The sequence below is a fragment of the Cornus florida genome, unplaced genomic scaffold (assembly GCF_030987335.1).
Source record: "Cornus florida cultivar Cherokee Brave unplaced genomic scaffold, ASM3098733v1 CherokeeBrave_3.0.0_Hap2_Chr03, whole genome shotgun sequence".
NCBI lineage: Eukaryota > Viridiplantae > Streptophyta > Magnoliopsida > Cornales > Cornaceae > Cornus > Cornus florida.
The window spans coordinates 12,831,933-12,852,011 of NW_026775573.1; the positions used below are offsets into that span (position 1 = coordinate 12,831,933).

Genomic DNA, 20,079 nt, shown 5'->3' on the forward strand with positions numbered 1-20,079 from the left:
GTGTGGGAATTCTAAAAGTCTTTCTAGGATATGTCAATTGTCACTAATAGTAGTAATTAATTAAGCTTTGGAATTACTAAGTATTCACTTAGGAAAGTGTTCAAATTGCTGTTAAAACAGTGTGGGAATTCTTAAAGTCTTTTTAGGATATGTCAAGTGTCACAAATAGTAGTATCATAAAAGGACAGACCTCTATATGTTTTGTGTTCAAGTTTTTATCAATATAATTTGAGATATTATCAGGGTTTATACCCCTCTAAGGCTTTCCCCCAAATTTCCCTATAGAAATCTAGGTTCCGACGGTGATCGGAGTATTCCCGGTCTTCCTTACTGTTGTAAGAAGACTTGTGTTCCTTTTTCTGTTTGCTTCAAGTGGTATCAGAGCCCTGCTATAAGATCTGTGGTTCTTGCGGATCTATGGCTAGACCAGGAAGCAAGATAGCCACAAAAGAAGACTTTCAAAACTTTCAAAATCAGCAAAAAGATCTGCAACATCAAATTTCTCGACTAACCACTCTATTAGAGCAATATTAAATCATTTCTCCATTGAGTATAGACAATAGGAGAGATGCGTATAAATGTGAATATTTGGTAGAACAACCTAGAGGAAGAATTCAGCTGCATAAGTTGTCTAGAAGTCCAAAGCAGTGTGCTGCCAGATCACAAAACACATGGACTTCAATGGTGAAACGTACTAAGGAGCATGAATTTTGGTCCTACACATGAGGATTCAAGATTCAAGTCTGCCAAGTTCCCAAGACATGTGAACTGCCACAATATTGACGGAAGCAACTCTGGGGTGATGAAGATCTTGGAAATTTTGTTGCTGTCAATTCAACTTTTGATAAATCCTTTGGAAGTACATATGAAGAAGGTGAGACATTCGAAATTCAACTTTTGACGAATCCCTCAGAAGTGTATATGAAGAAGGTGAGACACCGGATGAAAATTCAACTTTTGATGAATCTTTTTGAGGTGTATATGAAGGTCAGATCTTGGGGGTGCATTCAACTTTCCATCTTCCACAATTTTAGGACAATAATGATGAGAAATATGAAGGAGAAGATATGGCAGAAGAGAAGTCTAGCGAAGCAGCCAGCAACATGTCAGATGATAAAGCAGCCATCATCATTCAATCTGCATATCGCGGATTTATGGTGAGAAAGTGGGAACTGCTGAAGAAATTGAAGCAAATATTTCAAGTTGACTCTGAAGTGGCAGAAATTTCAGACTTTACTCTTGTTGACAAACAAATAGGTGGAGACTTTGAAGATAAAAATACTGAACTTCCAGCTGCACGTGGTGCAGAAAGCATTACAGCAGATTTAAGTTTCCTGAATATTTTGGTCAGTACTGAAACTTCCTCATTCATGGGTTTGATAAATAATGGACTTCATATGCATGACCTGATTTGGAATGGGTTCTTGGCGCAATATATAGCTAGGAGTTGTTTCAATTAAAAAATCAGATTAAATCAGGTCTTGGCTCCTAATTTGTGTTCAAGCAGGTGTTGGAAATCTACTAAATATCTAAAGAGACGTCTAAAAATCAGATTCTTTATCAGTAACAGCAGATTAGTGTGTTTTGTTCGAGCATGGAAAAGAAGAAAGAAAGGATGGAAGGCATTGCTTGGGCTTGTCATTGATCGTGGTAAATTGTTTCAAACTCGAGATTGAGTTTTCTTTAAGGAGGAGGGTCTGATGCAAATCATTAAGGGTACTCTAGTCAAGATTGAGGCAGTCAATGGTGCCTTGGAAAGTGCCTTGAAGAAAAGTCAAAGAGTCATTCTAGTTTTTGGGTAGTAATTAATTAAGCTTTGGAATTACTAAGTATTCACTATTCACTTAGGAAAGTGTTTAAGTGCTATTAAAACTGTGTGGGAATTCTAAAAGTCTTTCTAGGATATGTCAAGTGTCACTAATAGTAGTATTGTAAAAGGACAGACCTCTATATGTTTTGTATTCAAGTTTTTATGAATATAATTTGAGATATTATTAGAGTTTATACCCCTCTAAGGCTTTCCCCCAGATTTCCCTATAGAAATCTAGGCTCCGGCGGTGATCGGAGTATTCCCGGTCTTCCTTATTGTTGTAAGAAGACTTGTGTTCCTTTTTCTGTTTGCTTCATTTTACCACTATGGTCCCTATCCATGGGGACTAGTCTCAACTCAAAACAGATGTCTGTATATGTATTTATATATATATATGTATGTATATATATATATGTATGTATGTATGTATTTATGTGCTATTGTTTTTGCCAACCCCGTCGGTACGGGATAAAGGCAAGGATATTGATGATGTTATATATGCTATTGCTTTCATATTTCAAATTATGAAATGAAGGATTTCTGTATCAAGCACATATATTCTAGTTGGATAATAAAAAAGCAACATGCATCCATATTTGCATTGCATCACAATGTGTTGGTTGGTTGATGTGTTAGGTATTGTCTATGACAGATGTTGATTCTCTTCTCTGCGATGTCCTCCTAACTAGCAGTTGATGTTATAGCAGACTTGCTTCTATGCATTTGTCTAAATCTGGCAATACTGCTTAAGAATTGTGCATAATGATTCATGGCATCTCATCGTGATTATAGTTATATTGTTATTTTATGTTATGCAGGTTGGAGTTTGATCTGGCCATGCAGAGCAATGATTTGAAAAGAGCTCTTCAGTGCCTTATGACAATGAGCAACAGCAGGGATATGGGGCAAGAATCTATAGGACTAGACTTAAATGACATTCTAAGTTTAACAGCTAAGAAGGAAAATGTTGTGGATGCCGTTCAAGGAGTGGTGAAATTTGCAAAGGAGTTTTTAGATCTTATTGATGCTGCAGATGCTACTGGACAAGCTGACATTGCTCGTGAAGCTCTTAAGAGGCTAGCTGCTGCAGGTTCCCTGAAGGGAGCTTTACAGGGCCACGAGTTAAGAGGATTATCTTTACGCCTTGCAAATCATGGAGAATTAACACGGCTGAGTGTATGTAGTCACTTCCAATTCAGCTTATGAAATCTAGTTAAAACATTAGCTGCTCTAGTTTGCATGCACTCATTTTTAATTCTTATAAAAAAATGTTCTATAAAGCTTTAGAAATAATATCGTACATAATGATCTTGGTCAAATCTAAACATGTGGTCTACCTTGTTCAGAACGTATTCATATATTTAACTTTTTTAACATCTTCCTTGTTTTAATAGCTTGAAGTCCATACTCTCAATAAAGTTGCCAGATTTTTGGATCCCTTTCCCTGCATCTCTTCCTAAAGTTTTCCCACAATTTTCACTCAAAAGTCAAGCCTTCATAGGAAACAGACCCCCCTCCCTCTTTAGTTTGGTTTGTTTGCTACTGAAAGCAAGCAAGTTCTTTGATTGAGGTACATTTGGCTAGGTGATCAAGTTTGGGAGCTGTTATTCGATCGAGGGAAATCGCCGATTTGATTGGAATGATTCCATTGTGTTTTGCTTGGTGCATGCGTGAAAGTAACGACCAACAATTTAACATTTAAAAGAATACAAGCTACGGCCATAATTGATGGCCTGGGATCATTTTCAAATTTAATTGAAATGATTGATTTTTTTTTAACGATCATTGTGTTGGACCATTTACATTTCTATGATATCCCTGTTCACAATGGTGACATTTAAGATTCAAGTGCAGCAAGAAACAAAGAAGCTATTTAATTTCATGCATGTTTAATGTTTTCTTAGCTCATGTGATCGCTTGGCTATGTCAATTATATTTTATATGACTGGTACACTTCGTTCATTCTGTCGTGGGTCTGTCCCTGTGAAGAACCTTCCTGGTTTGCATTTGATAGGGGCTGTACAATGCCAGCTTAAGATTCAACTGTTCTGGTGTTAGACCAAATTTTTTATTTTTGGTTATAATGAGAAATGGCATGAATTCATTGCAGGGTTTGATAAATAATTTGATTTCAATTGGCTTGGGGCGGGAGGCAGCATTTTCAGGTGCAGTTTTGGGAGACAATGCTCTCATGGAGAAAGCATGGCAGGATACTGGGATGCTTGCAGAGGCTGTGCTCCATGCCCATGTATAATTAGCTTATCCATACAGTTATTTAAGCTCAAATATGGTTCTTTGATCTAACCAGTCTAATTGTCTCCAGGCTCATGGACGGACGTCGTTGAGAAACTTGGCTCAGAGTTGGAACAAAATGCTACAGAAGGAGATGGACCACACCCCTACAAAGATTGATGCCGCCACTGCATTTCTGGCTTCTCTTGAGGAACCCAAGCTCACAAGTCTGGCAGACGCAGGGAAGAAACCACCAATTGAAATTCTTCCTCCTGGGATGGCGTCCCTCTATGGTCCCATTCCTATAGTGAAAAAACCTGCTACTGCCACACAGGGTGCACAGCAACAAGCAGGCAAGCCCTTGTTATTAGAAGCACCTGCTACTGCCACACAAGCAAGTACTCAACCTTCATCAGAATCGAGTGCTCCACCTCCATCAGAATCGAGTGCTCCACCGCCATCAGAATCAGATGCTCCGCCGCCATCAGAATCGAGTGCTCCGCCGCCATCAGAATCGAGTGCTCCGCCTCCATCAGAACCGAGTGGTTCACCTCCAACAGAATCAACTGCTCCAGTCCCCTCAGAATCGGGTCCACAGGTTCCCTCAGAATCAAGTGTGCAGGTTACCTCAGAGTTGAGTGAACCAATTTCAGATAATCAAACTCCTATCTCATCCTCAATGAATATTTCAGAGTCAATTCCAGGACAAAGTGGCCCAGCAGCATCTACGAGCCCTGCAGAGGCTCCCCATCAACCACCTAACATTCAGGTAAAGAGTGTACGTCCTGAATTATCGATGATTGACTTTACTTGACAAAAACTTTCAAGCCACCCATTGACACTATTGCTTGTAGTAGATGTTCTACCCAAAAATATGTTCTTGTATAAAAAGAACAGTTTCAGTGTTGATTTTTTGGGGCGCTAAGTGGAAATTGGCCTTTATCTTGAAAACCTTGACGCTTCATACTTGCTTGCTTTTGTGCAATTTTGCCTTTTTCAAACAAAAAAGAAGTAATTAGTTTGATAGCACTAATTCTCTATTTTTTTTCTTCTGTATTTTTGTTTAGTTTTCTTGTATAGAGAGCAGAACAATTTGCAGTTTGTAATATTGTAACTTGTTCATTTTGTCAGCATTTTTTTTTATAGTAAAATTTTTTTGGCTGGCAACAAATTTTTGGGGTGAAGTTGTCAAGATTATTGATTCCCTCGCAAGTCTTCCATATATTTGACATAAATAGACTCTCTGTGAGTGCATCCTTCTGGGAAAGTTCATAACAGTGTGCAGCTTCCAATTGATCAATGTATGTAGAGAGGTGCATACTGGTTGTAAATTGATTGTAGAACACCACCGTAGAGCTTGAAGAGAGATTAATGGAAAACAGAAAAGAAAAAGAAAAAAGAAACAGAAACAGAAAGTTACTCCTAAGTTGTCTGTGATTGTACTTGTATCTCTGGTTGCTCTTCATACCTTTCAGAGAGACGAATAATCATCACTTGATTGTTTTCTTTGGTAAGTGAAACATCTTCCACTGTTAAGTTCCAGCTACTACCACGAATTCCTCTTGGGTAAGTTTCTATTACAATGCTCTGTTAGTGGAAGAGATTATTAGATGGTTTGCCACCATGTGCCCGGGTCAATTACAAGAGATCATGCAACCGAACGTGTCTTAACCTTTTTTTGTATTTTGGTTGTGGCAGATGTCAAGTCTATATTTCTATTGCAATGCTCTCTGAGTGGGAGAAATTATTGTGTCAGATTTTATTCAGCTTTTTGGTTGTGTGGCAGTATATTTCGATGTTCCGTTAGTTGGAGAAATTATTAGATGATTCGGGATACATATACTCTCGTAATGTGAAAATTTATTAAATGATCCAGTGCCATGTGTCCCGACTGATTACAAGCTGTCATGTAACTAAATGTGTTAGCTTTATTCAGCTTATTAGTTGTGTTGCAACTTGTCAAGCCCCAAGTCACATAATTTTTCTAAACGAGTACCGCTTCTCACGCTCTGCGCACGCTCTTACTTCCCGCTTCTCACGCTCTGCGCACACTCTTACTTCCAATTCCACTACGGGTCTTAAATTTTGCCACTCCCGCATTGCTCTATTAGTGGGAGAAATTATAAGTTGTCCGGTACCAGGTGTCCCGGCCAATTATAAACTATCACACAACTAAATGTACCGACTTATTCTGCTTTACGATTTTGTGGTCACTTGTGATTGACGGGATCACATTACCCGAGTGGGTGATACTTGTTCAAAAATAATATTATTATAACAAATGAAATATGCTGATGAAATCCAAGAGTTAAAAGAACTTGAAAATAAAAAATGTGAAGCCTTTATTGCCTATTGTGCTTCTTGGTTGTTTATCTACCCCATACAACAACTGATATTCCAAGGGTATGAGTAACTTCAGCTCACAGCCAAAATTCCTGCTTTAACCATAGCATAAAACTGAATGAACAGAATTTGCAGATATAAACTTACAAAAATAGCACGGGTAACTTCCAACTCTTAATCATGATCATGGACTCGATAAACATGTCATATTACTTGGATCAAAATCCTCTCCCACGAAATGAGTAGTCATGTCCCCTCAAAAACAACATTTTTGTAAGGTACATCACTAATTTAACCTCGCCAAAAGCATAGTTCAAGAGAGTTATGTGTTTCCAAAGTGATCGTACGGCTGCTGAGGCGCCGGGGGGGGGGGGGGGGGGGGGGGGGGGGGGGGTGTAATCAACTCACAAGGGCTGTAATATGCAACAATCGAAATGACATCTCCTGATATGGTTGATGAATGGACTCTGTGAATTGATATGGCTAATGGCATATACATAGAGAAGCCAGCCAGACAATGCCTCATAAACCATTCAACCAGAAGACAAAGGTTTTGTAAAGCAAAATTAGTTTTGAATAAGTTTAATAATAAGCATTTATCTGAACTCAACACCCAAGTAGTTAAAATCTGCATTTTTAACAATGTTCATAGAAACTGGACTTGGTGACCATTGATGCAAAACCTTCATTGGGTTCCCAATGCAAGATCACGCCAGGTATCCCCCTGAACTACTTGTGGCTCCTGATCTGATAACAGAAAAATCCCGAAAGTTAGACAAAAAAGTGAATAATTAATTAGGTCAAATAAAAGAAAACAGAATTGCTCATCATGCTTTAAATTCAGATAAACTAAACCAATATATATATATATATATATTGATATCTCAAGTCTCAACACATGTTAATTTTGATCTTCTCCTTCCCTTAAATTACCCTCAGTTTGAGTCAGGTCAGATGGATGCTATTCAACCATTTTACAAGTGTATTGAAGCTGAGCAATATAATTCTATACCCAATTTTACACCACAATAGATTGTTATACTTTGCGGTTGAAATCTTTTACATTTACTCAAATGATGATAAAAGATCAATCTTTTTAAACAAAGGAGGAAGGGCACATGTAAGTATAACCGTGGAAAAGTATGCAAGCGCTAGACTATGTACATGAATAACATTTCAAGAAAAACACAAAACTGAAAATCAGGACTACTCTTTGGGAAAGATAACAGTGGCCCCAGCCACCTAGCTTTACATATATTCTGCGAGTTTCATAGACCATGTTGCTCCAAAATTTTGGATTGGCAGCTAAACATCGTTCATTAGAATACAACATAAAGAAAATTACTTGAAATCTTTCACCACTTCGCGCAAGTGTAAGCGGCACCAACCTCAGTGTTCGTAAATGTTGTTTTCTTGAAACACATTTGTTGATTTAAAGAAAATCAATTCATCATGCTCACGCGACAAAAAACAGCCCAATTCCCCCAAACAATTTTCAAAATCTTCCAACCCATTTAGGTTTAAATAATATTATCCAAACCTATCTCAAAACCTTCAGTTTTCGGAACATTGATAACTATAACTATATATACGCTGATAATAAGTACCAAGGATATCAATGTAGGCCTCAAAATAAAGAAACCTAAAAATTTCGAAATCGTATTAGTTTTAATGAAGTGTGATGAGTAAGGTAAGACGTACTTGAGTCTTCAGTGTCATCATTCCGTGATACCAGCACCGGTGGCAAAGGAAGATCTGTAAGGTAAAGGAAACACGATTTGAACAAAAATAGAGAGATGTTACTGCAGTAATGTGCAAATTTGGGAATAAGGAAGTAAAAAGTCTTACCATCATCAGGCAGAGTGTCTCTCATCCATTCCTCATCCACTATATCTATAAGGATCCCCAGGCTTACTTCTGCCATTATCGCTCTTTACTTCAGTTAATTCCTACACACATACAGAAAAGAGAAAGAATTAAGGCCATTAAAATATCAAACTATTTCCAAAATTGATGAAGATGAATACATATATGAAACCCATTCATCTGTTAGGATCCCAGAAGGGGAAAAATAGTTGAGCAAATTTATCTTTCTATTAGCCGCCAAGAGAATTGTATAACAAGAAGAAACTTAATAATCGATGAGAAAAAAGATAAATTTACAGAACATGTCCTTGTAAACATACTTTATAAAGGCCGTCGCGTTCAGGGTCCTAGATATAAGATAAAATCCTCCTTGAATGATTTGGGACACCAATAATAAATGTGCATAAATCAGAGAATAATATGACAAGCATATTTTGGCAATCAATTTGCATGAACTTGAACCTAGAATTATAAAAGATGTCATAAACCGCATCGTAACCATTAATTCAGGCTCGAATCCATATTGCTTTTGTAGCAGTTTAAGTTAATTTGGAGTTGAAATTTAGTACAATCCTATCACTGATAAAACTTTCAGCTTGTGGTCCAACAAAAACCAAATCTAATAACTTGAAATAAAAACCAGTGTTCAAGCCAAGTCAGGTTGCAATGAGAAAACTAAACTTTTTTATTCATTAACTTCGTCTTAAAAGTGTCGATCAAACATACTTGTGATTCAAGAAGACATGATTCATGGGTTTGCACAGATGGAAACTGACTAAATTTGGAATTTTGCCAAAAGATGAATCACAGTTTTTCACTTTATCAAAAACCCAAGAAATAAATTTATATGTAATACTAACCACGAACTTTTTCAAGGCTAAACACAGAAAGAAAGAAAGAAAGAAATAATCAACTTTCATGGAAGTTTGGAACGATAACTAAGAACTTTGTTATAGATACTTGAGAATAAGATGCCAATATATCATCTGAAACCCCAAATCTTTGAGTTTTATCCTTTTGGATACTCTAAGAACTCATATTAGTGACATGACAGGGATAAAGTCTGGACATGACCACCAACAGATGCATCATTTAACGGATTTGGATCCTCTCCAAGCCATCATCCGACGGCTATTCTAGTGAGGCATTCCAGCAAACACTTGGTGGACGAGAAAAGGAATATGTATACTTACAGATCAGATCTTGAAATAATGTTGGAAGAACCCCAAACAAGAGAAATCAATCAAGCTTGTTTGTATACAGATCAATTGAAATGGTAACTAAGCGAGAGAACGATTTGACCCTCTTTTTCTCATTCTAAACTGAACACTGTCGACAAAAGTTAAAACCCTCTCTCTCATTTGATCGGATAGACTCTTGGACTTAAAAAGTCCAAAAAGGACAGGATTAAAGTAACATAATATATAGGGATTATTACAAATGGTGCTAATGACAAAGTCTCATAGTCTTATAAAAAAAAAAAATTGGCCAAAATACTGACTTCAACATGAAAAAATACTATTTATTAAGTGTTATTTTTTGTGCATCAAGTATAACTTTGATTCACACATATACCACTAAATGATAAATGTGGATAATTAGTATTTTTCGATGTCTTTATTTTTTTTATAATTATTACACTTTAGCTCCATACCATTTATATATAATACATATAATATATATATGTTATTCCATTTTTCTAGTGAAAATTTTTCAGTTAAAGATATTCCAAACAAAGAGTCTGAACAATGGAGACTTAAAAACACGCTTTATTTAATAATATCGTTAAAACTCTTTTTGATCTTAAAATCTTTCTACTACGGTTAATCGGACTTTTATCCCTTATCCTTAAAATCTTTCTACTACGGGTTAATTGGACATTATCCCTTATCTGAAAAAACTAAACCTTCTTCTAACTCAGTCAGTTTAAGTATCATTTTCGACCAAAGGTAAAAATTGAAGATATATTTCATTGCGAAGGGTTTAATGTGGACAAATTACTTGGAAAAATATTTTTCATTTAAAACTTTTTTCTGAAAGGAATTATTGTTAGATTAATACTTTTAAAATGCTGAAAAAGTTTTTATAGAATGTGTTACGCCATGGCAGAACCCATAAACTGGCAAGAGAACTAGGAATTGAAGAAGAGGTTAAAATTACATACTAAAAGCATAAACATTGCCTCCTAAAAAATGGAGGGTACGGATTCTATTTGAAAAAAAAAAAAAAAAAAAAAAAAAAAAAAAAAAAAAAATCATTAAATAACAAATGGAGCATAAACATGCATTAAAAACAAAATCAATAAATTGAAGTTGGATATGACTGAGGGTACGAGAGTTATTAGTAAGGGCACGTTTGGCATGCGCTTTGTTTTGAGCTAAAATAGAAACACCAAATCGAAAGCACGTTTGAGAACGATGTTTTGCTATGAAAATGTAGAAACATAAATATGCACCGCTATAGTTTTGAGCCATTAACAGACAAAACAAAAAAAAAACATCTTTTTGGTATTTTAGTTTTGGGTCACTGTTCACGAAGTGTTTTAGCACTGTTTAAAATAAAATAAGACCGCACCAAACATGTTTTTGTTGCCAAAATCGACACTGTAACAACCCAAAAACAAAAACAACAGAAACAAAACCCATGCCAAACAGGGCCTAAGAGTTAGGGAAAAAAAATCTTAAAACCAAGTAGAACTTGGAAATGGAGAGTAGCTAAAACCCAGCCTTTTAAGTCTTCACACAACCCTTAAAATTTAGTGTTTACAAGTAACCACATTTCATTCTCCTCTCAAGCGGAGTTAGTACCGACAGAATTAGAGAAAAATCATTGCAAGGGTGATAGCATAATTTTATCCATGGACTAGATACATAATTTCTGAGCGGTACAAAATTTGTCAAGGAAAAAAAAAAATGCAAATATGCTTATGCAGGGCCAAGAAAGATATATATATATATTGGCGCAGGATTCATTAGAATCTATGTCAATCCTGATATTTGACAGCAAACATTACTGACAGATTATGACCATTTCACAGCATGAATGGCTCAACTTCATACAATATGGACTGCAACCAGACTCGGCCAACAGCTTTCCTTTTTCCTAGCCAAGAACATCAGAGCAATCTTTACACAACACGTAATCAGTCGCACGATATTGAATGTAGTGTCACCAACACTACTTGGAATTTCTGAAACAAAATTAAGCAAGCTAGGCATGCTCATTGCCTGCTATTCGTTGGAGCGGTTAGATGTGATAATCACCAACAATTCCATTATGAAGTTGCGCCAGGGTCACTGATCACACCCAGGAAATCATCTTTTATGGTACCAATACAGAACTGCAAATAAGCCACGAATTAATTCGGGAACTCAATTAACAAATAATTAAAAAAATGCAGAATGAGAACCAAAGGAATAAGGGGAATGAAATTGAATGCACTGAAGACTACAAATTATGATTGAAATTTTGAGTAATAATTTCAATTAAGATAATCGATTCTATCCAAATAACTCAAAATAAAAAGTACAGAATCTGGCTTTTGTTACAAAATATGCCAACCCACCACACTAAATCCTAACAAAGGTCAATTCTATTTACTTGATGCAAGTTAAGGCATTACTATTGATTACTTTACCGACTGCATAGTTATTATATTCTCTTCAGCTCTTGGGTTTCAAAGCAGGGCTCTTAAATAAATCTTTTTTTTTTTTTCAGTCATCTTTTATGAATTTATTTTGAGGCAGGTTTATCATTGTTTTTATCAAGGGAAAATGATGGTCCCAAAGTCAAACGCCGCCGTAAATTAATGGGTTAAAATCATAAAACCCCCAACTGAATTATAAAACCACTCGAACTAACAAAACTGATCAAATTACCCCCATTTCCGTTACTCTGCTGTTAGATAATAACAGGAAAGGAGCACGTGATGTCACATGCTCTTGCTTACCTTCTTTATACCGAAAATACCCTTCTCTCTTCTTAATCGCCTCCTCTCTTTTTACTTACGGAACAAACCTAGAATTTCTCACTCATACCAAGACGACAGCAGACTCAGATTGACAACCTCTGATCACTCGTCATTGGTCATCATCCTCCTGTTTTGCAACTATGTGATATGTATGTATATATTTAGTTAATCCATCTATTTTTCCCTCAATTTCTCTATGTTTCTGTTGTTTGAGATTCAATATCAGAACCTTCCATTGTTTACTCCTATAAGCCCACGTCCAATCTCTCTTTCTCTCTCTATCAAAAAACTGTTGTTGGGTTTGATTTTGATACATCAATGGCAGGCAATGAAGGTTTCCTCGGAGAAACACTTGTCGGAGGGAGCTTCTCTCAGCCACTCTTCGCCAACAATGATATTCTGGGTATCGAAACATAATTGCTTTAACTATACCCCAAGCTTTCTCAACTGAAACTTCTTCGAAAATGCTCTGCTTTGGATGAAATTACCCGAATCAATTCGTCCTCAGCTCCATCACTTAATAATGGCAACATCAATGCTTTATCTAAATCTAAAGTTAGTTTCATTTTTTATCAAGAAATTGAAACGAAATGTTGGGCCAATGAGACAAATTAACACTGGTACATTGATGTTGTGGTTGTTCTGTTTTTGTGTGTTGAGCAGAAAAAAGGAATTGGGTCTGGCAATGAAATGGTTCAGAGTTTGGACGCCGGTGCTGGAGATCCGGCAAAGAGACAGAAAACCTAAAAGAAGAACAAGTCTGAGAAATTGAGATGAAATTGACCACAAAAGAGGCACCATTTTCAACTCCAACCCCAATTTCAGAGATGAAATTGACCACATAAATAAAAATAAAAACCTAAAGTTCTACATTTTGACCCTATAAATATCCTCAAAATTTATACTTTTTGAATCATCACCTTTTTTTTTTTGGTAAGTATACTTTTTGAATCATCACTTGTCCAGTGTCAACCCATTTTGATCACTTTGAAGCACTATGGCACAATAATGCTGTTATGCTCCTCTAACCATCTTCCTATTCTTGTCCTCTCATTAACATCTCAATATAAGAGTTTCCTATGTATACATTATATGTATATATGTTGTTATGAATATATAAGAGTAGGACACTAAGACCTGAAAATAATCGATTTGTCTTGTATAAGAGACTATGTATCTATATACATACACACACACACAATATTCTTGTGGATTATAGAAGAAAATTCAATTGAAAAAAAACAAATTGAACCTTGCAAAGGGGGAGGCGTGAGACGGGTGGTGCATGGCCAGAGATAAGGAAATTTTTTTTTTTTTAAGCATTAATTAATAAGGTTAATTTGGTCATTTAACAACTCAGTTAATGATTCCATCACGAATTGGGGTAATATGATAACTTTTGTTAATTCGAGGGGTTTTATGATTCTGTTGGGGGTTATATGCATAGTTTTGTTAGTAGGAGGAGGTTATATTTTGCTTACCTGCATTATTAAAAAGATATACACATTTAGTGGCTTAATGAAGTTAGAACAGAAGAACAATTTTTTTGTTTTTTTTTTTCTTGTGGTAAGTAGTTTGAACAGAAGAACTTCAAGATGATAAATATACATTATTAATACTAATGAACACAATCAACTCAATAGTTCTAGCATCTATCTCTTGCTTGTTCCTTTTCAATTTCTTTTTAGTTTCCAAAGATTGTAAGCATCTACCTACAGATCATTCTTAGAATTTGTATTTATTCTACTTCTATATTAAACAGTTCCACATCACTTCTTTGAACAAGTAGGATTTGTTTATACTGAAACAATAAAATGGAAATCCTTTATAGTACACGTATATATATCTAACAATTGCATTTTTTCTAAGCTGAGACTGGAAATTTCATTTTGCTAGTCCAGGCCAGCAACCATAACTATTTTATTTGATAATTAAATGTAATATCTTAATGCAGTTAAAACAAAAAAAATTCATAGATAAACTTGGATGGATAGGGACAAGTTCACACTCAACAATTGTGGTGTTGTTTTCTTGCTTATTCTTTTATTTTCCTATTCTATTTTTGAAGATTTCAAACCATCTATCTGTGGATCTCTCCTAGAATTTACTGCTATCCTAGTTTCAATAATCATCAATAAGACGCGAACACATGAAGACAACTACTATGGGAGCATAAAAAAGTCTGAACTGTATCAAATTTAAATTATAACTGGGAAGGGAATATAATGAACTAAAAGCTTCAATTTATAACCAATGAATAAATACTTTCCAATGACTACAGAAAAGACAGTATCATACAATTTCTGTAGCATCCACTCGAGTTCCAATAATCTTTAATCGAACTTCACTCTCCTTTTGAATCTTAACCTGCAAAGGACCAATGAGATCAATATTCAAGCATGCATGCATCTATGAAGTAAAGACTTCAAGAAGAATACTGCTTATTAAAGTAAGTAGAAACTGATACATACTGATCCGTCTGAAGTCGTGTAGTTAGGCATATCTCCAGATTGGAACTCCATATCATCTGGTATTAACTAAAAGAACAAGAGGACAATATTACAGTGTAATTGTATGCGGATCAGATATAGCAGATATATTTAGCGTATGTACTTAGACGTATCCATTAGGCTCAATCTATACAGTACACAAAATTCATGTAAAAGATAATTTTCTAAAAAATCATAGGAGGTAGATGATAAATTCTAATAAAGCCGCGTGAAAACGCACATCAAGATTAATGGAGCCTTAAATAAATACATATTACATGGTATACATAGTTACATAGATATATATTTTGCAGATAATTTTTTGGGTGTAGCTCTATTGGCCCTCCCAATTTAATTTACCCAGACTCGGGTAAGTCTATCATGTGCGAGTGTATATCTAAGTGTATTTACCCAGACTCGGGTAAGTCTATCACATGCGAGTGTATATCCAAGTGTCGGACCTCCTCAAACCCAAATCTTAAGATACGGGGATATGTGTCCCAAAGTTGGATACAAGTGCGTATACACATACTACGCATGTAAATACATTATATGTTTTATTATATTGTAATGTTTAATGATTATCTTTTATAGGAATATACACAATTATTACCTAAATTAAATGGAATGTGGTAAAAGAAAAGGTTTCTATCCATCTCATAGATATTCCTCTCTAATCATGCCTTGTGAAGGATCTAGGTGTCTGACTTGTGTTTGTGTGTTGGACACATATCTAGTACCCATACCTATGTTGTGTTACATCAACACGGCTACGTGAAGGGATATAGAAGAGTCCATGTAAGATAGCTCCAAATACCTACTCTCACACTCCACGCTACATCTTTTATATGTCGAAAAGACAATTCAACCATCACTTCCTCTCTTGCCATTTTCACTATGTTGGCTTTTTTTTATTTATTTATAAGTATTTCACTATGTTTGCCTTAGTGCACTGTCAGTTCTTCATATACTCCTAGGTAATGGAAGAGGGAGGAGGAGCAGCAACAGCGTCAGAAAAACTTTGCTTCCACCAGATAGCGAATGGATAAACACCATCCCTTGGTATTCCACTGATTTGTCCCTTCTCTGTGGCCATCTGCTAAGGATTGTGTGTGCAAACAGATTGGTTCAGAACATGCAAAAAGCATGGAAGGCATGGGTTCTCTACATATTCCCATCAAGATGGTAACAATTAGGTTTGTAGATTATTTAATTACAGAGGAAGGTAACCACAGTTTTGAGAGTAGATCTCCTTACGCATTGCTGAGGGCGGTGGAGAAAGGGATTGGAGCTCTTGGCCAACCACCAATGTTTTGCACTCGATCAAAATTGCCAGTATCCACTAACAATATCATCTCTCTCTCTCTCTCACACTTGCCGATGGGAAATTGAAGACTGCATGTGTCGGGAAATAGAGAAATGAGTAAGACTCGTTTTGATAAGATTGAAATTGCAAGAAAAGAAACGAAAGGAAATTTTTTTAACACATTAGAAGTTGTGTTAGCAAGAAAAGGAAAATTTTGAGAGAAAATTACTTTCCATAACCGCCTAATGTTCCCATAAAATTTTCCAACAAAAACACCGAAAAAAATTTATGAACTTACAATAATGCCCTTTCTTTTATGGTAAGTTTCCTGCTATTCAGAACATAAAATGGTATTTTTTCCATAATTTTCCTGAAAAAAAAAAAATCATTCTAAACAAATAGACAATGGAAAACATATTTTCTTTTCATTCACTCCACTCTTTCACTTTCATTTTCCACTATTAATTACCGTCTAACCAAACAGAGCCTAGGAGAAAAGATGGGAGGTAGTTCACAGAATTTTGTTTAAGTTTCCTCTTGAAGCCCCATTGATTTTTCCATGAACATATATAGGTATAGATATAAGGGGGTATCCCCATCTATGCATGCAAATTTCGAAGCCAGGAAATAAGGTTCACATACAGGTAGCAAGCTGTTGCTTGTGCTACCAAGTGATAGCCAAGGCATGTTTTGCCACCAGTCAAGGGAGATCGCTTCATCTTTTATCCAGAGAGGTAGCTAGGTGTTCTAATAAGGTAATAATATGATTTACAAATATTAAATGGAATTAAACCGAAATAAAAACAAAAAACGAAAACAAAACCTCTAGGGAAGCGTTCTATCCTCAATACTCAAATCGCCACATGGTTGCTTTTCATTAAATATTTATGAACCATAAACATGAGAATTGCTCAAGCAAGCCCAGTTATTTTACACAATCATTAAATGGTCAAATGACTACCGTATAACAATTCAACTACCAGTGAGTCAAGGTATGGGATTTACACAAAATAAGCCAACACGGTTTTCACTTTGCTCCAGTCCATATTCCATATGCCATAAACCATGAAAAATAGAAGCAGTACAACTCTTGAATTCATACATATTTTATTTGATACTCTCAGTAGGCTAGTATTGAGATAAATGTGCCCAACAGTAGGGACAGCAATTCTGATCATTCCAGATTTGCAATTACATTAATGCCACATCCTTGAACATGTCAATATATCTACTAACCTTTTGATCTCTTAAAGCCCAAGGAAACCTCTTTAACCGCTATAGAGACTCGGTTTAACTCGACTCCGCTTAACAAAGTCTTTTTCCAACTAGTAGGGATCAAAATATCACATGCACGGACAATGTTTAGCCATTCTGTTTTATATAAGGTCACAACCTATCATAAACGACATGCTATCAATTTTTTTTTCATATTATATGAACATATGTTAGTTTTGACTTTTGATCCTCCTTTTTGCTAGCAGTACTCTTGATGTGGACCATGTCACTCATCTTTATTGGTATAGTTATTGGTCTTTACTGCACACTGTCAAAAACAATCTGAATCAATTTCTCTCAATTATAGGATGCCACTTCATCCCTCAAAACACTAACTCAATGAGAGGCTATCTCTTAAGTTGTATGACGCCATGCACTTCTTTTGAACTTTTAAAATTGCCCATTTGCAGTCTACTTCTTATTTCCACAGCTCAGAAAGCTAAAATACAGCCACTAGAGCTTTTTGAGTTCAACTTCTTCGTAACCAAAATTTAAAGATTAAGAAAGTAAAAAGTACAACAACTCTCGATAATCAATCAAGTTCAAACAATTACGCTAAAATAAGCTGTGCTCATGAAGTATTGAACAAGAAGATCAAGGAAGCTACCAAACCTAGACTATTAAGAAATTATTCAGTACCCAAGAGAAATTTAAACAGACATGTAAACAATAGACCTACAATAGCACAAAAAAATATTCAAAAAGTCTTGTAGACTCACATGATTGGACACAAAAATTTGGACAGGCCCGGCTTCAGCAAAAAATCCCATCTGCAATAATTACCAATAAAATTACAAATCCTACATTACATGCATAGTTTAATTGTAAAACAGAGAACATACCTTATTGACCATAGTAACAACAGCTTCTAAGATCTCCCCTTTAAAGGGTCGAAATGCAACGCACTGGTACTTTACAGGGAAGGTCACGAACCCAGTGCCGTCTCGAATACGCCCTTTGCCGACGTTCTCTATACCCGTAATCGCGACCACAAATCCGTGTCGACCGCTGAAAATAAATTGATCAAGATTTTTCTAATTGAATAAAGAAATAAAAGGGGTTTTATAAATTAGGGTTTTTAGGTGTGAAAGAGAGAAGCCAACCTGCAAGTGCCCTCCACATCCTTCATGAGTTTGGCGACGAGCTTTTCTCGGAGGTCGCGGCCAAAGTGGCGAGGGTGGAGTTGCATGTTTCGCTCCAATACTATGTGGAAAAACATTTTTCCAATTGCTTCAGACTCTGCAGAGAGAGGAGTGGAAGGTTTTGAACTGATACCCTGGTTTTATTTACGAATTTTCAGTGGAGTTGGAGCTCAGCCTCGCTGAAAAAAGGGCACAAAAAATTGTTAAATCCCTTAATCCAGTAGTTGACTGCTGTTAGCTTACGATTTAAGATTCAAAAGGACTGAATCATACCTAATCGAACCAAACTATTAAATATTAAATATTTCTTTGTTCCGAATCGTTCTTTGACTTCTTCGATTAGGTATATGTGCATAATATGTATCGGCTAGGCAAACTCAAGTGAGTGTTAAATTATTAGTTTTGTTTGTTAAGAGGAGTGACTGGAACCGAAAGATATCAAATATTAGTTTTGTTAAGAGGAGTAATAGAGAACTGAAAAATATTCTCCGAATTAATCACGGAGTCGTGATCTGGCCACGTCAGATTCTTATCCCTTTTGCGTAAAGAAGCAAAAGAGTTCATCACGCTTTAAAAAAAAAATGCTAAGTCTCCCGATCTCAATTATTAACTCTTTTTACGAATACAACATGATTGGATCATATTGAAACTCTTAAAAAAAAAATCTATTGATTTTTACGCGCAACATATATGTAATTATATTGAACCGAATTTTTATGCGTAATTCGAATACAAGATGATCATAATACCTAAATCTATTGAGAAATTTGTAAAAAAAATTTTTTGAATATTTATGATCTATTACCAACATATATGTAATTATGTATATATATATTTCTATTTGTATATACCTTCATAGTGTTTATCGCTATATTATCTTCTCAAATAATTTTTTTTTTCAATTTATTTTAGGGGTGAGCTAAGCACGTGATGGCTCTTTTACTCTTTACGCGCAAGAAGTTTAAGAGAATCTGACGTGCCAACGAAGTTTTAGAGGATTTGACATGCCAACCACGTTTTTTCAGGATTACCCTTCGGCCCCTTATCATTTTCCTTTTGTTAATTATGTTTTATAGAGTAAATTTTTAATTAATAATTACTTGTTAAATATTAATTTTAAATTAGATTTTACCGTTTTACTAGTATATACATATTTATAAAGAAAGTAAGTTATAAAATACAAGAATAATTTAAATAACTATTATTAGTATTTATTTTAAATAATTCCTTATAGTTAAGATCAAAAATGTTCGAAGTGGTATCGATTCAAACCAAATAAGGAATACAAATGGAACTAGTCTCAAAAAAAGACGAAGTGAACCCCGATTGCCTTTCTTCTAAAATAAAATTAACTAATAAATAATAACGAATTGTCGAACGCCCAAAAATCATGCAATTTTTCAACTAATCTCTTGTACAAAAGGACCCTAATTGTTTTATTATTATTTTTATGGAAGTGAAAATTTGAAAATATTAACGCTTAACTTTTAGTTTAAACCACTTAAAACAAACAAACAAAAAAAAATTAATGTTTCTAAAAAATTAAGTTAGAGAACAAAATTTGAAGAACACTTTTTTATAGTTCCATTTGAAAGCTGTTCCAGAAAACTAAACCAAGCGATAACCTTTACTTCATTTAGTTTCCG

The 20,079-nt window shown here is 35.3% G+C and overlaps 3 protein-coding genes across 5 annotated transcripts in view; 1 reads left to right on the forward strand and 2 right to left on the reverse strand.

The window, feature by feature from the left end:
- The window catches only part of LOC132299510 (uncharacterized), a 33,502-nt gene extending 28,330 nt beyond the window's left edge, over positions 1-5,172 (forward strand). The window contains exons 19-21 of the mRNA XM_059796191.1: positions 2,629-2,986; positions 3,921-4,058; positions 4,134-5,172. Of these exons, the coding sequence (XP_059652174.1) occupies positions 2,629-2,986; positions 3,921-4,058; positions 4,134-4,856 (1,219 nt within the window). The 3' untranslated portion in view covers positions 4,857-5,172. The remainder of the gene's footprint in view (positions 1-2,628; positions 2,987-3,920; positions 4,059-4,133) is intronic.
- Positions 5,173-6,936: 1,764 nt separating this feature from the next.
- Positions 6,937-9,624, reverse strand: LOC132299511 (anaphase-promoting complex subunit 13). 2 transcript variants are annotated; one of them, XM_059796192.1, is made up of 4 exons: positions 9,445-9,624; positions 8,234-8,334; positions 8,087-8,140; positions 6,937-7,132 (listed from the first exon to the last, which is right to left on the reverse strand). In XM_059796192.1, exons 2-4 carry the CDS (start codon positions 8,307-8,309, stop codon positions 7,071-7,073), a joined length of 192 nt encoding a protein of 63 aa, XP_059652175.1. In that variant the 5' UTR covers positions 8,310-8,334; positions 9,445-9,624; the 3' UTR covers positions 6,937-7,070. The 2 variants fall into 2 exon arrangements, with proteins under 2 accessions (XP_059652175.1, XP_059652176.1); XM_059796193.1 differs by lacking the exon at positions 9,445-9,624 and adding an exon at positions 9,212-9,375.
- A 1,442-nt stretch (positions 9,625-11,066) lies between these two features.
- On the reverse strand, positions 11,067-18,824 carry LOC132299512 (DNA-directed RNA polymerase II subunit RPB7-like). Of its 2 annotated transcripts, XM_059796195.1 has the most exons (7): positions 18,707-18,824; positions 18,395-18,612; positions 18,134-18,299; positions 18,011-18,061; positions 14,693-14,758; positions 14,520-14,588; positions 11,067-11,591 (listed from the first exon to the last, which is right to left on the reverse strand). In XM_059796195.1, exons 2-7 carry the CDS (start codon positions 18,508-18,510, stop codon positions 11,526-11,528), a joined length of 534 nt encoding a protein of 177 aa, XP_059652178.1. In that variant the 5' UTR covers positions 18,511-18,612; positions 18,707-18,824; the 3' UTR covers positions 11,067-11,525. The 2 variants fall into 2 exon arrangements, with proteins under 2 accessions (XP_059652178.1, XP_059652177.1); XM_059796194.1 differs by lacking the exon at positions 18,707-18,824 and having other exon boundaries at positions 18,395-18,673.
- Between the last annotated feature and the right edge of the window lie 1,255 nt (positions 18,825-20,079).

Excerpts from the sequence above, each read along its gene's own strand:
- LOC132299511 (XM_059796192.1), bottom strand. The coding sequence starts at position 8,309 with ATGGCAGAAGTAAGCCTGGGGATCCTTATAGATATAGTGGATGAGGAA. Across the intron at positions 8,141-8,233 it reads AGACACTCTGCCTGATGATG|ATCTTCCTTTGCCACCGGTG; the intron begins GTAAGACTTTTT and ends TTTACCTTACAG. Across the intron at positions 7,133-8,086 it reads TGATGACACTGAAGACTCAA|ATCAGGAGCCACAAGTAGTT; the intron begins GTACGTCTTACC and ends TTCTGTTATCAG.
- LOC132299512 (XM_059796195.1), bottom strand. The coding sequence starts at position 18,510 with ATGTTTTTCCACATAGTATTGGAGCGAAACATGCAACTCCACCCTCGC. Across the intron at positions 18,062-18,133 it reads TTGTTACTATGGTCAATAAG|ATGGGATTTTTTGCTGAAGC; the intron begins GTATGTTCTCTG and ends TAATTATTGCAG. Across the intron at positions 14,589-14,692 it reads ACACGACTTCAGACGGATCA|GTTAAGATTCAAAAGGAGAG; the intron begins GTATGTATCAGT and ends GGTCCTTTGCAG.